At 39.1% G+C, this 16349-nt stretch overlaps 1 protein-coding gene across 1 annotated transcript; it reads right to left on the reverse strand.

The window, feature by feature from the left end:
* Window positions 1–1133: 1133 nt before the first annotated feature.
* LOC144660396 (proproteinase E-like) lies at window positions 1134–16077 on the reverse strand. The gene is made up of 8 exons (XM_078521009.1): window positions 16019–16077; window positions 15499–15560; window positions 9831–9971; window positions 9418–9477; window positions 8672–8893; window positions 8327–8530; window positions 7538–7846; window positions 1134–3237 (listed from the first exon to the last, which is right to left on the reverse strand). Exons 2-8 carry the CDS (start codon window positions 15551–15553, stop codon window positions 3230–3232), a joined length of 999 nt encoding a protein of 332 aa, XP_078377135.1. The 5' UTR covers window positions 15554–15560; window positions 16019–16077; the 3' UTR covers window positions 1134–3229.
* Window positions 16078–16349: the final 272 nt, after the last annotated feature.

Raw genomic sequence — 16349 nt, forward strand, 5'->3', positions numbered from 1 at the left:
CTCGGTCGCGAAATCCCGGCAGCTACGCAGGCTAATTTACTTCTTACATTTACCACTTTTATTTATAAGCTTCATAAATTAATAACAATTATGCTTTTCGTATCATGAGCTTGGAACGCCTGTGATATAAGAGCCATATAGCCATTTTCGTCCCCATAGCCCTTTTCGTTTCTCTTAGCCAGCGGGGCCTTGGCACGAGAGACGAAGGGCTCTGGGAACACAAGATTCCCAGTCCAAAGCCTTGTGCGAATTCTAGTTCTATCATAGCGGAGCTCCAGGGCGCGAAGCGAGCCAGCGGAGCACCATGGCCTGGGTTAGGAAAATAATATTTGGTAAGCCCATGAAGCCGAAAAATTTGGTTATCGGAGTGAGCGTACACCCGCCCGCCCGCACCTACAGACTCAGGATGAATTTCACTATGGTCGCTTTTGTCAAGCGCTGACTTATTCGCTCTACTAACCAGTGCTAACCTCCCGCTAATTTTGTCTGTCTTACTTGGGTGGCGAGTTCTTTACTGAGCTCTTGTTATCGATGGGCAGAATATCAACTCGCGCTAAATTATTCTGTCTTACTGGGGTAGTGAGCTGAGTTCTTTACTGAGCTCTTGTTATCTGTGGGCAGAATAATAACCTCACGCTAAATTAGTCTATCTTGCTTCGGTGGTTAGTTCTTTACTGAGCTCTTGTTAACTGTGGGCAGAATAGTTACCTTGCGTTATTTTTTTTTCAATCCGCGACGGAAGGGTTATTTTATCCTTTTTTATAGAGCTGTTTTAAGACAAGAACATCAAAACCCAGAATCCGGCTAATATCTGCTTTTTCTTTCTCTACAGAAATGTTACCAATAAAACCATTATTATTATTATTATTTATTATTATTATTACAGAGAAGCCGCGGCTATTATGACTGACACCTCACGGCAGTTCAACGTGCGACAGTTCAACGTGCGAACTACGATCTTATGTTACCGATCTTAATCGCCCTTAATGGAGAAATATTCTCCACTAAGGGGATTAAGATGTCCCAAACAAATTTCAGTGAATATATATTTTTGAAGTTAAAATGAGTTTATCGTGCATGTTGGAGAGGGGACTTGAGACAGCAAAGAGAACTCTCCTGTTTTAGATCAACAGACACTTTATTATTTTAAAAAGCTCCTGACTTTACATTTAGGTCACTTTGTAACTGATTAAACGTTGTATAAAAACTGATGCTCAAGATCAAACACATTGCGTTCCCGCTCTGGTGAGCTGTGATTGGTCAATTACTACGTGTCGTCATTTCTGTAGCTTCTGTTGGAAGTTAGGTATCAATCACTGCAGTGACTGGAAACAATGCGTCAGGAGTAAGCGAATGCGATCCTGACCTTTTTTGAAAAAAAACTTCAAGGAACAAAACTATATTGGATTGAGTAAATATTTTCGCTACTAGGTCAGCCTTAGGTTTCAGCGGTTATTTCGCCATACAGGCAACGTTTTTATTCTAAGAAAGTCTACTCTTCAAGCGGTCACCTAAAACTTACATAAAACATCACACAAATTGTTTCTTCAAACTAAGACAACTATAACAAAGTTCTTGTCATTCTAATATCGCTGATGTGTTCAAAAACACTGTTGGAAACATTTAAAAGCTATATTAAAGTCATCAAATGGAACAATCAAAATGATGTTTGCTTCGTGAAGGGCAATGAAATGAACTCGACCCTGTTTCAATTTTAGTTTCTTAACAAGAAGCAATTTCCTTAGTGATCATAAGGTGGAACTCGTATCAAAAAAATATTCTGGATTTGTGCTTATAGCCAGTGAAAAATTTTGGTTACAGTTGAACTGATATATAAGCGAATTGGAATGACAAGTTGCTTTGTCTGTTAATACAGCAACAAAGTATTAAAGCAAGCAAATAAAAAACGGACTCTTAAATCTAAAAAAAGCTTCAACACATTATCATTTCCCGCTTTGAGACGTTGCCTCCCAGTGACAAGGGGAAAAAATGAAGAAACAATGTAAATTGAAAACAAAATGCGGTTAATTGTTTTTTTTTTAAGATTTTTGGATCTTTTAACGTTTTTTTTTCTTTTTGTTTCAAACACAAGACACCAATATAAAATGAAAATACGTATATTGAAGTAATGGCTGAACGCAGTTCAAGTGTCAAATTAAAGGAAGCCACAAATTCAAAGATTTGGATTGGAAGCGGCATTCCGTAAAACGAAATCACAAGTGATATAGTAGTTCAAAACTGAACGGGGATGGGTACAGCTTCTAACACAGTAACCATAACCCAGCCATTACTTCCTAGAAACTAAAACAACGACTTAAAAAACCCAAGGAAAGCCAACAACCTTGAAGTAAAATGAGAAGGCAGTTCAGGGCGGGGAGATTTGCAAAAAGCAAGGTCAGTTAACTACAATAATAACGGCTTACCTATCGGCACAAAAGATGACTAAAGCAGGGAAAGAAGCCTCTGCATTTCAGAAATGTAATGTAAAAAAACTTATGTTTATCTAAAGGTTTGCGTATTCTGGCTTGAACGCCGTTCTAAACAAACAAACTGAAATAAAAAAAACTTGAATAAGTGAAAAAACGGATAAAGAAAATACATGAAAATGTTGCAAACCATGTTGCAAAATTTGATGTTTTGTCCAAACACAGGCGGCCCAAGCTCACTACGTGAATTGTTCATAAAGTTTAAGCGAACGTGACTCTTGGCTTCGAGTGGTGTTGTGTTACAAAGATTCGATTTATTAGGATTTGTATGGGAACTCTACGATCTTGGTTCAAAAGGTATAAAAATAAATAATCTGTGAATAAAATCGACTTATCTTGTTTGCATGTTGTATTCTTTGTTGTTTGCCTGTGTCTCAGTCCGTTTTGAAGCGTTTTCGGTGAGTAGCGCTGCTGAGACACAGGCAAATAACAAAAAAGACAACATGGAAACAAGGTGAGTCGATTTTATTTACAGATTATTAAATTTTATATCTTTTGAACCAAAATAGTCGAGTTCCCGTACAAATCCGTATAAATCGCATCTTTGTGACACAACACCACTCGAAGCCAAGAGTCAAGTTCGCTTAAACTTTATGAATATTCACGTAGTGAGCTTGGGCCGCCTGTGGTCCAAAAGCGCCCTTTTTCCTCACGTTTGACTTTTACTCTAAGTATTATGTAATGATTGTTATCTTCTACACCACGGTTGCTTCATTACATTACCACTGTAAGCCTTGGAAAAATCAACGACCTGTTGGAATAAGAGAACATTGGGATTAGTTTGTGGCTCAATGCAAATGGTCCCCACTATTGAGTTTCTTAACCCTTTAAGCCCTGAGGCGACTGGTCTTTTTTTCTTAAATCAATGTATGTCCATGTATGATACACCACTTGAAAAGTATTGATCAGAATAGTTCATAAAGCATGTCAACAAATAAAGAGAAAGTTATGGCCTTGAAAGAAATGGCTTTAAATTGTTAAAGGAAAAAGGTTTAAAAATGCATGTATCTCCATATAGAGTAGGTATACCCCTCAACTATAGCTGATTGTGCAGCTCTCACTGTTGTGGTTAATTTCGATTCAGTTATGTTGCATCTCACATACGCATCAGGAAAAAAGGTTCAAAAGTTACTGGGGTGATCGATCAAGTCACAAATACGGGGGAGAAACAATTTTATGTTTTTAAAATGCAGATCTTTCCAAGACAGTTTTGGTGGCAAAAATTCAAATTATTTGGACAAATATTGACCAAGTTAGGACATTATGTGCCAAATGGCACTATCGGGACTTCAAGGGTTAAGACAGTTTAAACTGTCAATTGTTTCATAGCTCAGTTGATTAAAAGATCGCACCAGTAGCAATTAGATTCTCATTTTGAATTCTTTTTGCAACTCAAGTTTCTTGCTTGGTTTACACTTGCGACGTAATAAGAACTAACAAACCCATCCTCATTCATAGCTCAGTCAACAAAGCATCGCACCACTAGCGCAAAGGTTATGGGCTCAAATTACGTTACATATCGAATTTATGATAAGTGGAATGGTGACTTGGATAAATTGAAAATAAATGAAGAAGCGTTCTAAGTCAAATACTCAGGAAAAAGACTTTCTGAGCCCCCCAACGGGAGTCGAACCCATGACCTTCCAGTTACCGGTTGGACGCTCTAACCACTGAGCTATAGGAGACCCGTGGTAAGCGAGGTCATATACCAGGTTCTTATCTGTAACACGTGTCCTGACATAGCTGTAAGGCTCAATACGTCGAAATGATAAATGCGGATAAATGATAAGTGGAATGGTGACTTGGATAAAGTGAAAATAAATGAAGAAGCGTTCTCAAGAGACAAGGATACAGATAAGAACCTAGTTTATGACCTCGCTCACCACGGGTCTCCCATAGCTCAGTGGTTAGACCGTCCAACCGGTATCTGGAAGTTCATGGGTTCGACTCCCGTCGGGAGCTCAGAAAGTCTTTTTACTGAGTATTTGACTTGACAACGCTTCTTCATTTATATCGAATTTAGTTCGTTTGTACATCCCCACCATAAAACTAAGATAACAGTCTTACGCTAGAGGTTTTAACTCGTTCTGCTTATTGTAATGCATTCCTTAAAAACATAGGTCTGAAAATTTGAAATATCAGGAAATATCCCTATCTAGTTTATTTCCTTTGCTTGGAAATGTGTTCACATTGTGAGGCTAAACAAGATGTTGATTACTGTTAGCAATAGAAGTACGACACTTAAACTTTGACGAATTTTTTTTTCTTATATAGGTTAAAATAAACAGTATATTTGGAGACTGACGGTATGGCTAGTTGCTTGCATATTTTGGTTGAAAAGAAAAGTTGCCTTCGAAATTTATGTGAAAACGTTAATGATCTCTAACCCCTCGCCTGTGGCTGGGGTTCACTAAAACATCGCAGTTCTCTTAGGAAGGCATGCATCATGATGTATTTACTAATTTGATGTTGCATAAAACCGGTTAATAATAGAAAATACTACAACACTTGCCAGGAAAAGGTCCTGGAAATATGCCAGGAACTGGTTCTAGTACTGGCCCTGGAGCGGAGATGAGACGGATAAGTTATAACCATCTTTTTTTCCTCTATCTTCACGCAAGACGCATCGGTATTACTGATCAACTTAGCAATTTGCAGGATGCATGTCTCAAATGAGCTTAGTAAATGACCTAGCACGCACCGCACCGAGTCGAATCTCCCTGTAGCTCTGTGGTTAGAGCATCCTACCGGTGTTAAAGGACATAGGTTCTATTCCCGTTGGGTATTCGGATTTTTTACTTTGTTCCATGCTCGCGACGGTTGGATTTACATCTTTCTAATCTCAGGTAACTTACTGTAAGCAAAACAAGCAATGTCATATAAGGTCCAAGGTGTTACAGAAAGTTTATATATTGATCAGTTTGAAGCCTCAAGACAACAATTTAACAGGCAAAATTTTTTTAAAAAAATCTTTCTTGAAGTAGTTTTCAGAAAGGAAAAGGTAACACTTTAAAAACTGGAAAAGTTCTCAAATTTGTAAACATAAAATAAGAACTGATTTTACAATAAAAATGGCAAGCATTTGAAACTGTGAAGAATAACAACAGAGATGCGTTTACGTTCTTCATAAGATATCGTAAAATTTGATATCCCCCCTGAAAATAATCTTTCCAAGTTTGAAACGATAAAACCGACCGATTATAATTAAGCCGCCCCCGAATATAAATCTAGTGCTTTTATCTGATCATTTGGCTCTTAAGGTGGCTCCATAGGGTTTCTTGACCGCGCGAAGAATGGGTACGAGCTTGAAATGCCGGCAAATCAAAACAAACATGGTGGCTTCACGCGAGCGTGAAATTTCCGGCGAGAAAACGCGAGACTTGCTTCCTGCCAATGAAATAACACCCGTGCTTTCCTGTGTTGAGCAGATAAAAGAGTTTACAACACCCTAAAAAGGTGTTTACAACGTCCGCGGTGCTTCTGGCCGCTTTTGTAAAGTTCGTACGATCGAAAGCAAAAGAGAAAATAAAGAATAGTCTCCGCGATTGTGAGATACTTCGAGCAGAATTTCAGAGGTTCTGCTACATAAAGGATTAAGGTATGTCTCTAACTAACCTTTGGGTTAACAGATATTCGTACAAAAACCGACAACAACGGGGAACGCTCGTCTTTACACATCAACTCGTATGGTTCGAAAGTTCGCGCATGCTCAAATAGCGATCTTGGACAATTTCTATTCTGATGACGTAATTGTTATTCAGGCGAAAATAGACATTTTCCCCCTGGTATTTACTAGAGTTTCCTTCGGTGAAATTCCTTAAAATTTGGCATAGATGTGATACCTTTTTAACTGCCCTTTTTGCCGTTTTTTAAAAAAAATTTGTAAGCGAGTTTTTTTGCTTGGTCAAAAAAACACAAAATAACCAAAAACGCAACCCCTACTTTTTTTATTTTTAAAAGTTACTTCTCATCAGATTCAATCCGTTGGGAGAATTTAAAAATTTTTCACCGAAGAAAATTAAAGAAATTTAAGATCAAAACCATAAAAACACCAAAAAATAGGACTTTTTGAGTAGATGTAGCTCAAAAACAAAGGCCGTTATTTTAAAAAAGAATAATGCACAACATATTTTAGTCCTTGTTTTTAATATTTCGGCAGCTTTTATTTAAATAGTTTAAAAAATAACGCGAAAATGATCTTTTGATGGGTATCACTTGTGCGCGCGCCGTAATATCTCAAAACCCTATGGAACCACCTTAAAGAACGGATATGAAAATGGCAAATGACCCATACAGTCAAATATGAAATACTTATTACACAATACTTACGTTGAGTCCTGGATTGGCGCTTATGGGAAGTTTGAACTCAAAGCAGTTTTACAGTCAAACCCGATGTTCTTTTGATGGGAACTTTGCAATGTTGCGGCGAAATGTTCCAATATTGATTGACAGTTTGCTCGTCGCAACTTGCAACTTTCAATTCAAATTTGCTCGAGCAATTTGCCAAGTTCCGGTTTTCATTTTGCCGTATAAAACGAGGTTGTACCACCTTTGTTTCAAAGAAACAGATAATAATTGCCCCTTATTTGACTGTTTATCAACAGAATGCGAGAAATAAGCGACAGGCTTAGGTTACATTGCTAAGTTGGGAATTACGCTTCAAAATTACAAACGTAAGCCGTAACTTGCGGAGTAAATTCATGTAAATTTGAATTTTTAAGCGCGATTCCAAGTTTGGCGATTTAAACTAAGCCTGTCGCTAGTTTATCGCAGTTTGTTGATAAGCAGTCGACCATAAGACAATTATTTCATCCTTCTTTGAGACAGAGGTGGAATTGCTATGTTTCATACGGGAAAAATAAAAACCGAAACTTGGCAACTTGCTTAGGCAAATTTGAATTGAAAGTTGCAAGTTGCGACGAGCAAACTGTCAATCAATATTGGAACATTTCGCCGCAACATTGCAAAGTTCCCATCAAAAGAACATCCGGTTTGACTGTAAGTGCTTTAACTAAAACTAATTGAAAACTGCTCTAATTAACATTAATTACCTGCTATAGTGGAGCCGATCCAGTCCACAAAAGAACTAACCCGAGTGAACACACTGGGTACAAAAGGAAAGCAATCGTCGCGTCCAGAGGAAGTGATTCCCTCAAGGACCCATACACCATTGTCGAAACAAGACAAAGGACCTCCGCTATCGCCTTTGCATGCACTCGTTCCTGCTCCTCCAGCACACAGCTGAAGACGGGGATCGGCAATACTTTGACATTGAGAGGTGTCCTGGATAGGCAGTGGGGTTTCTTGGAGAACTAAGGGATCGAATTTGAACGGCCCTGCCACAAGTGCATGGCCCCAACCTGTAAAACATTGTAAAGTAAGTTAGGTAACATATACAAAAGAAATAAAATGGACTTTCTGCTGTATAGTAACGCATTTTCACACAACACTAACAGTAAAAAGTAACAGTGGTGCCTAAATAAATTTAAAAGGCTAAAATTACCTTGTTATTTTTAATCAAATGATTATCATTATCATCATCTAGGGAATGGTACGTAATAGAGAGGGGAGTACCTAAAAACAATTGAAATTGCCGAGGGGGCTTATCACAGGGGGGAGGATGGACAATGGACTTTAAGAATAAAAAAACCTTAAGTAGTCAAATTCTCGAACTGTAAACAAACAAATTCATTGTGAGTGTTAAACTGAAAAACCATTTCGTCAGGGGAATCTCCAAAAGATAACAAACTCTTCCATGAAACTGTGGGGCTTAGTGAGGAAACTATGCACGTTGAAAGACAGGCTTTGATTATCATTTTTTTACGGTGTACTGTACTTACCCGCAACCCCGCAAAGACCGTTTGGTACTGGTGTTCCGCTAGCAGGCAAAAGTGCAAACGGAAAATTTAATGTCCTACCAGCAAGCCTTATAAGGGCAATATCAAACGGGCCGATTAACATAGGATTATGAATGTACCATGGATGAATCACCACTTCTGCAATTTTAAATGGTATCCCCTCTAGGCCAAGTCTACTCTTAGCTCCTGAAGAAAAAAAAAACAGACAGGATGTATAATAACTAAAATAAGAAAATGAAATAAGAGACTAAAAAAGCACGGAAGCTTATGTTGACGAGAAATCCTTAAAGCGGCCATCTGTAAGGCTCACTGTTGCCCGTTACTTACCGCCGACCACATCAATTAGCTGCAGATTAACCAATTGACTGTTTTTGTCATAGAAACAATGAGCTGCTGTGACTGCCCATTCATCAGCGATAAGTGAAGCACCGCAGCCATGTTGACCAAGATATTTGATAGACAACACCCAGGGCCAGGCAAAAGGGTGAAGTGCTGGCTGCCCTTGAATAACTCTTTTGAATGGAGGGGGTGGAATTGCGCCAAATGCACCTAAGGAAAAAAGTAATTTTTTTAATACGGAAGCCGGTAGAATAGCCTTTGGAAGGTTAATCGAAACGCTTCAGCTCTAGAGTGGCGCTTATTGGAAGAGCCTTTCGCCACCAGAAGGAATTTACTGATCGACCGACCGACTGACTGATTGACTGACTGACTGACTGACTGACTGACTGACTGACTGACTGACTGACTGACAGTCTGACTGACTGACTGACTGACTGACTGACTGACTGACTGACTGACTGACTGACTGGCTGCCTGCGGGCCTGCCTAGCTAACTACCTGGCTGGCTGACTGACCGACAGACAGACCGACCGACCGGCCGACTGACTAATCAACTTTCCGGCTGGCTGGCTGGCTGGCTGACTATTTGACTGACTGACTGACTGACTGACTCACTGACTGACTGACTCACTGACTGACTGACTGACTGACTGACTGACTGACTGACTGACTGACCTGCCTAATTGCTTTAAAAAAATTTTATCTGAACAATTTAAAAATTCCAGTTATCTTACCCGCTAAACGTTTAGACAAATGTTGAGATCCAGGAGCGTCCGATTGCTCTGAAACATTCCCTGAAATCAATAAATTGACGTGATTCCCAAACTTACATTACGAGTGGACGGCATAATTACGAAAAAGTCAAAACAAAAGGATTTCCATGGTAACGTGCTTTGCATAATTGAACTAGAGTAATGGGTGTGTGTGTGTGTGAAAGGTGGGGGGGGGGGGGGGGTCTTGGGTCTGCAACTCGATTTATTGATGTAAGCCAAGATGAGTAAAGCATAGGTCAGTTGAAATTCTCTTTTCTTTGCTTGAATTGGAGCACAAAATTAAGAAACACAGGGAATAATCACATAAAATAGTATGATAGTATGACCAAGTGAAACCGCTACAGTTTTATATAAAAAATATAAACGTTTATTACCTTGCTTTGTTTGGCACAGGTCTCCTGAAAAGTCCTTTGGGCACACGCATTCATAAAAGCCGTCACGTTTAACACAGGCTCCCTCATTAGCGCACGGCTGTTCCTTGCTGCATTTGTTCGTGTGTAAACTTGCTGCATTGCCTGAGAGCAAACATCAAACATTACAATCTAGCCAAACGATTTTTTGTCATTTTTTGCCAATGTGTTTATTAATAATAAACATATCCCGAAGTTTCAAAGTAATCGGACATTGCATCGCAGAGATATGGCAAGTTGAAATATGCTTTTTTAGGCCTTTATGATCGTCGGCAATCTCGAGCCCAGAGTCCGCCTAGTCTGTCAGCGGTACGGGACGGACTCTGGGAAACTGGAATTGATCAGATCAATTTCAGGTCGATTTCAGGTAGAAGCTTGGTCTTCCGGTTTTTATTGCGCATGCTTTTAGGTCTAAGCGGAAGTAAATTTCCCAGAACGGAAGTAAATCGAGAAACTATTTCTAACACAGTATCGACAGAACTTGTGTTTATCGAAGCAACAAAAGTAACAACAACGTTCTGCAGTTAACAAAAGAGACAGTCAAAAAAGAGCGTCTGGTGTTTTGATTTCCTTTAGTCTCTTTCTTGAGCATACTGCTATATTTGCTTTAAATCAAAGGTCTTGTTAGCCTTCCAGAATTCCGTCCGTGAAGACTGTCTGCGTGTGTCCCGGCAATGTTGTTTTGCAGTGACGGCTAAGAACAGGGACGGCGGAGCAATTTTCCAAGTGGGGGGGCTGACTAGTGACTTGAAGTGGGGGGGCTTAAAAGACCATTCTCTTAATAAGTCTTTATTTTTTCGGAAATTCTGGGGGGGCTAAAGCCCCCCAGCCCCCCGGCTCCGCCGTCCCTGAAGAAATCTACATAATGCCCAACGCATGGGTTAGCTACATTCTCGACCCCAGAGCACTTCTCTTTTGCGCATGACTGACAGCGAGAAGAGCACTGGGCAACCCTGGAACAGAACCTATTCCCATTTGAAGTTCGTTGAAACAATGAAAACACCTCTGATTAGTCAATCTGTAACCCGCCAAAATTTAAATGTGCGTCGGAATGGTTGTCCTGGCCCTTGGGGAATTGAATGTTTGTGCTTTATGCAAATCAAAGATTGTGCACGCAATCGTAATATGTTTTGTTTTCGGATGTATTTCTGTTTGGAGACGATATCAACAGTCTCGGAGCAACTCTTCCTTACTCAAATAAGCATGTTTAATGTATAACGATGTTTAACTACAGACAATCGTCCAAAAACAGCACTGATTACAATATAACGTGACACGATCTAAATTTGCATAAAACGCAGAGTCTAGTCTCTGGTGAATAAATGTGGAGCGTGCGCAATAGAGTCATCGCAGCCAGATTTTGGCTACGCTTGCGTGGAGTTTCCCAGAGCTCTACTCGCCGTCAGTCATGCGCAAAAGAGAAGTGCTCTGGGGTCGAGAATGGGGCAAGCTATTTTTCTATTGTAAAAGTTTTCGTTTGGCGACTCTCGTATATTTCAGAGGCTTCTCGATGACAGCGCATCTTTTCAGGATAGATTGCATGTTTTCGAGCAAATAATTTCTTCCTCGTCGAATGGCGGTAATATTAATAAAGACGAAAAGGCCACACCGGTCAACGCTATTCAAAAGGTGTAATTAGAATTTCGGCGACTCAGCACGTGCACACAATTCACGTGCACACAATTGTACAATTCTTTTTCCCCAGCAAAACAACAACGCGTAATGTTCAAATTCTGTGTTATTAGTTATTACTTTGAATCGAGCACTGTCTGCGATATTCAGTTTTTCAACCGAAACGGAGATTTGAATGAAAACAGTAGTTCTAGCGACATTTGTAAGTCAACTGTAAATTGAGTTTTTAATCGACCATACCTTAGTGACGCCGCCGCTGTTGTTTTAAAACTCCGTTCAGAATTGACGTTTAAAGGAAATCCTTTTTTATTCATGGTATCTTTCGAGTTCAATGAGAAGGGTAGAATTAGAAAATACTTCATTTATTTAGCGGCATATCACGAGTTCTTAGGTGTTTTACAAAATTAAGGTGATACTTCTGAACATTTGACCGTGGAAAACAAAAAATGTTTTCCAGGGTTTCCGGTTTGGTTTACTTCCGGGAAGATTTTCAGACTTCCGTGTTGATTTCTATTGTTCTGTGAGGACCAATAGAAACAAAGAAATACATTTCAGTTTCCCAGAGTGAGCAATCTCGAGCCCAGAGTCCGTCTATGTCGGTCAGCGGTACGGGACGGACTCTTGGAAACTGGAATTGATGAGATCAATTTCAGGTCGATTCCAGGTAGAGCCTTGGTCTTCCGGTTTTTATTGCGCATGCTCTTAGGTCTAAGCGGAAGTAAATTTCCCAGAACGGAAGTAAATCGAGAAAGTTGAACTATTTCTAACACATTCTCGACAGAACTGGTGTTTATCGAAGCAACAAAAGTAACAAAAACGTTCTGCAGTTAACAAAAGAGAGAGTTAACAAAGGAACGTCTGGTGTTTTGATTTCCGTTAGTCTCTTTCTTGAGCATACTGCTATATTGGTTTGAAATCAAAGATCTTGTATGCCTTCCAGGATTCCGCCTGTGAAGACTGCGTGCGTGTGTCAGTTGTTGTTTTGCAGATGACGGCGAAGAAATTTACATAATGCACAACGCACGGACAAGCTATTGTTCTGTTGATAAAAATTTTTGTTTGGCGACTTTCGTATATTTCAGAGGCTTCTCGCTGACAGCGCATCTTTTCATGATAGATTGCATGTTTTCGAGCAAATAATTTTTTCCACGTCGAATGGCGGTAATATTAATAAAGACGTTAAAGGCCACACCGGTCAACGCCATTCAAATGGTGTAATTAGCATTTCGGCGACACAGCTCGTGCACACAATTCACGCAATTCACGTGCACACAATTGTACAATTCCTTTTTTCCAGCAAAACAACAACGCGTCATGTTCAAATTCTGCGTTATTAGTTATTATTTTGAATCGAGCACTGTCTGCGATATTCAGTTTTTCAACCGTAACTGAGATTTGAATGAAAACAGTAGTTCTAGCGAAATTTGTAAGTCGACTATAAATTGAGTTTTCAATCGACCTTGTCCTTGGTGACGCCGTTGTTGTTGTTTTAAAGTGCCCATGTCACAAATTTTTTTGATTTTTCAAGTGAAAGTCCACGTTTAAGGGAAGTCCTTTTTTTATTCATGGTATCTTTTGAGTTGAAAAATGGTAGAATTAGAAAAAAATACTTCATTTATGTAGCGCCATTTCACGAGTTCTTAGGTGTTTTACAAAATTAAGGTGATACATCTGAACATTTGACCATGGAAAACAAAAAATGTTTTTCCAGGGTTTCCGGTTTGGTTTACTTCCGGGGAAAATTTTCAGACTTCCGTGTTGATTTCTATTGTTCTGTGAGGACCAGTAGGCAACTGAATTAAAATTCAGTTTCCCAGAGTGAGTCCCGGCGACCCTACCGCTGACCAACCGCTGACGGACCGAGGAGCCGGGGGTCACTCTGGGCTCGAGATTGCAGAGTGAGTCCCGGCGACCCTACCGCTGACCAACCGCTGACGAACCGAGCAGCCGGAGGTCACTCTGGGCTCGAGATTGGATCGTCGGAAATAAAAACTTGTAACGTCATAATTGGTGTTTTTGAAGACGACCGCAAACCGATTCTGCAGACCGCACCTTAGAATTTAAATAAATGTGTTTAGTGACATTTCAAGCAGTTTTTTCGTTCTGTTCGGCCGTTTTTCAGTTGATTGCTTGTTGGTTGTTGTTCAGAAACGCGCATTTTTTTAAATAAAAAAGCTAAAGCTCAAAAATAGCTTAAAGTTTTGATTGCCGTCGTTTTGAATATCTTGTGAGACATAGGTAGAATGCACGCTGGTATGAAAACAAATCAGGAATCTCTATTGTTCTTTCTCATTAGCATTTAGCGTTAATGAGCAGAATTATCTGCACGTGCGTTAACTCTGCACGTGCGTTATGAATCTTGGTACAATTGGAAGCCGTTCTCTGCAGAACGACAACGTGAAATGACCAAATTCTACGTATTTTGGACAACGTCAGCCACGACGGCTAATTTTTGGTTTTTCTATTTGAGGTTGAACGCTCTCTTTGAATATTCAGCGGCAGCTAGTTCTTAAAGCGATGAAGAAGCAGAATATGTCCGAAAAGTTGCGAGATCGATTCTCAAGTAAAATATAAATTCGTTTCCACAAGACGTTGTCGTTAACGTTGCCGTCGTCGTTGCTTAAGCTCTCTATTGTCTCGAACTTTGACAACCAGTGCGGTCTGCGGAATCGGTCTGCGGTCGTCTTCAAAAGCACCAAATTTGACGTCACAAACTCGTTCCATTCCTTCCATTTCAGTGCGCAGTAGGCCTTTCTCGATTATGCTAGTAAAACTGGCATTTAATGCTACTAGAAATTCTCGCATAAAGCCAAAAAAATGCTAAAATAATGCCTGATTTCTTTAAAAAATGCCACTTGAATTCCAAAGAGTGCTTTATTTTATTTCAAACAAAACGTACAAACTCTTACATTATATGCTCATATCAACAACAGGTGATACTTAATAATTGTTTGTTTATAAAAAAAATATAAAAAAAAAATAAAATAAAATAAAAAAACATATGTAAAAAAAAATTAAAAAATATATATTTTTCAAAAAACTAAAAAAACACACACACAAGTAACACAACACAAGTACACAAGTAACACAATGCACAAACAGTCGAAACAGACAGAAAACAATCAAATTAAGTAATCAAAATTGTGAAACTTTAGGATTATTTCTCCTTCTGAGTGCTGAAATCTGGATCACTGTCATGAAAAATGACAGAAAATGCTAGAAATTCTTTTTCAAGAAAAAAACGAAAAAAAATGCTCGTTTTCCCAAAAAATGCCGAAAAAAATGCTAGCATAATCGAGAAAGGCCTAGTGCGCAGTCAGTCAAAAACGTTTTCGTGACGCCTTCGGAAATCTTCGTATTTTTGCTGTAATTCGCGCTTTAAGGATCGGAAAACATTTTTTTTTTTCTTAATTTCACTTAATAACAGATATTTTTAGTGTTTGGTTGGTAAAAATGGCATTTCGAATTTCTGTTCATCTGACCTTTAAGGTGGGTGAGCCTTAAATACAGAAAGTACTATTAGGTACTACATTAAACAAATTTCGCAACTGTATTTAGATGTATGCGAGATCTTTGACGAGGACTAATGCTTAAAATGTCATCTTTCCAAATTTGTTTTGACAGTTAACTCTCCGTTATCGACTTAAATTTAATAGCACTGACCTAAGACAGAACAAAATACTCCAAGCCATTCATAATTTAGAAACTGTGTTAATAAAGTGTCGGCAAGAGTGAAGAATAGCCCCTCTCCATCCCCTTGGAAACATATGTGAACAGAATCGATACAATATATTGGCGATTGAAACACGCGCATCACACATTTACATTAACTTTATTCAAGCCTTTTTCAAATAACAACTTAGAAGCCTATGCGACTGTTTGGAAGAAAGAGCTAGCAACAAGAGTCTCGTAATTCGATTCGTGGAAAATTGCATTTATTTACTAGCTAGTCTCGACTAAAAACATAACACAATTACAAATTTTCCGAAGGCATACTTACAATAAACAATGCAACAGGTTACGATCAACAGAAGAATCCCACAGTTCAAAGTCATGTCTGTCCTGTGCGGAAAAAATGAAACAAAGAAATATGAACCTTAATTTGTAGTAAGAACGGGTGTAAACAATGGATGACAATTTCATTTAATGTTGTCTTGATGTACCGAACTTTCTCTGAAGTCTAGATTTCACTGAAAAATCAAATCGATACGGCAAAGAGAGCAAAAAACTCAGTATGGTTATTTACTAGAAAATAAACTAGGATTTAGTGATAGGTTATTGAAAAAGGAAAGAATACCTAAAACGAAGGTGTAAGGAAGTTCACGCAAAGCGAGTGACAAAGTGATTTCTCGCCAAATCAAACGCTTCTTAATTTTGTAAGAAACCAGCGCTATAACATGGTCAGCAAATTACACAAATTAAATCATCATAATGAAGTTTTAAAATGTGTATGAAACGACCTTAACACATTTGGCCTTCTTGAAGTTAAACTTTGCTAGAATCGTTTTGTTTAAGCTTACCTGCGAACGTCTAAGCACTCTGTCTTCTCAGCCTGGTACACCTACGTTGTAAGCTCCCTGAAAAGAAACATGCAAACTCCTAGCACTGAGGTCCTTTTATGCGTCTCGAGACAAAAGCAAGACAACACATTATTAACATCAAAATGGGCCATGCTATTTTTGTTAGGAGCATAAGTTCTCGTCTGCTCGTAGAAAACTTCCGCCATTAAGGCTTACTACTTTAATTAAATAGCAATAATACAAATTGAATGCTGCCGACCTACGTGCACGTACCTCTGTTTCATTCAGGCGTGGCATCCTTACAGGACCCCCACTCCTCCCCCTTCACAGA

The sequence above is a fragment of the Oculina patagonica genome, chromosome 7 (assembly GCF_052425735.1).
Source record: "Oculina patagonica isolate OP01 chromosome 7, crgOcupat, whole genome shotgun sequence".
NCBI classification, from domain to species: domain Eukaryota; kingdom Metazoa; phylum Cnidaria; class Anthozoa; order Scleractinia; family Oculinidae; genus Oculina; species Oculina patagonica.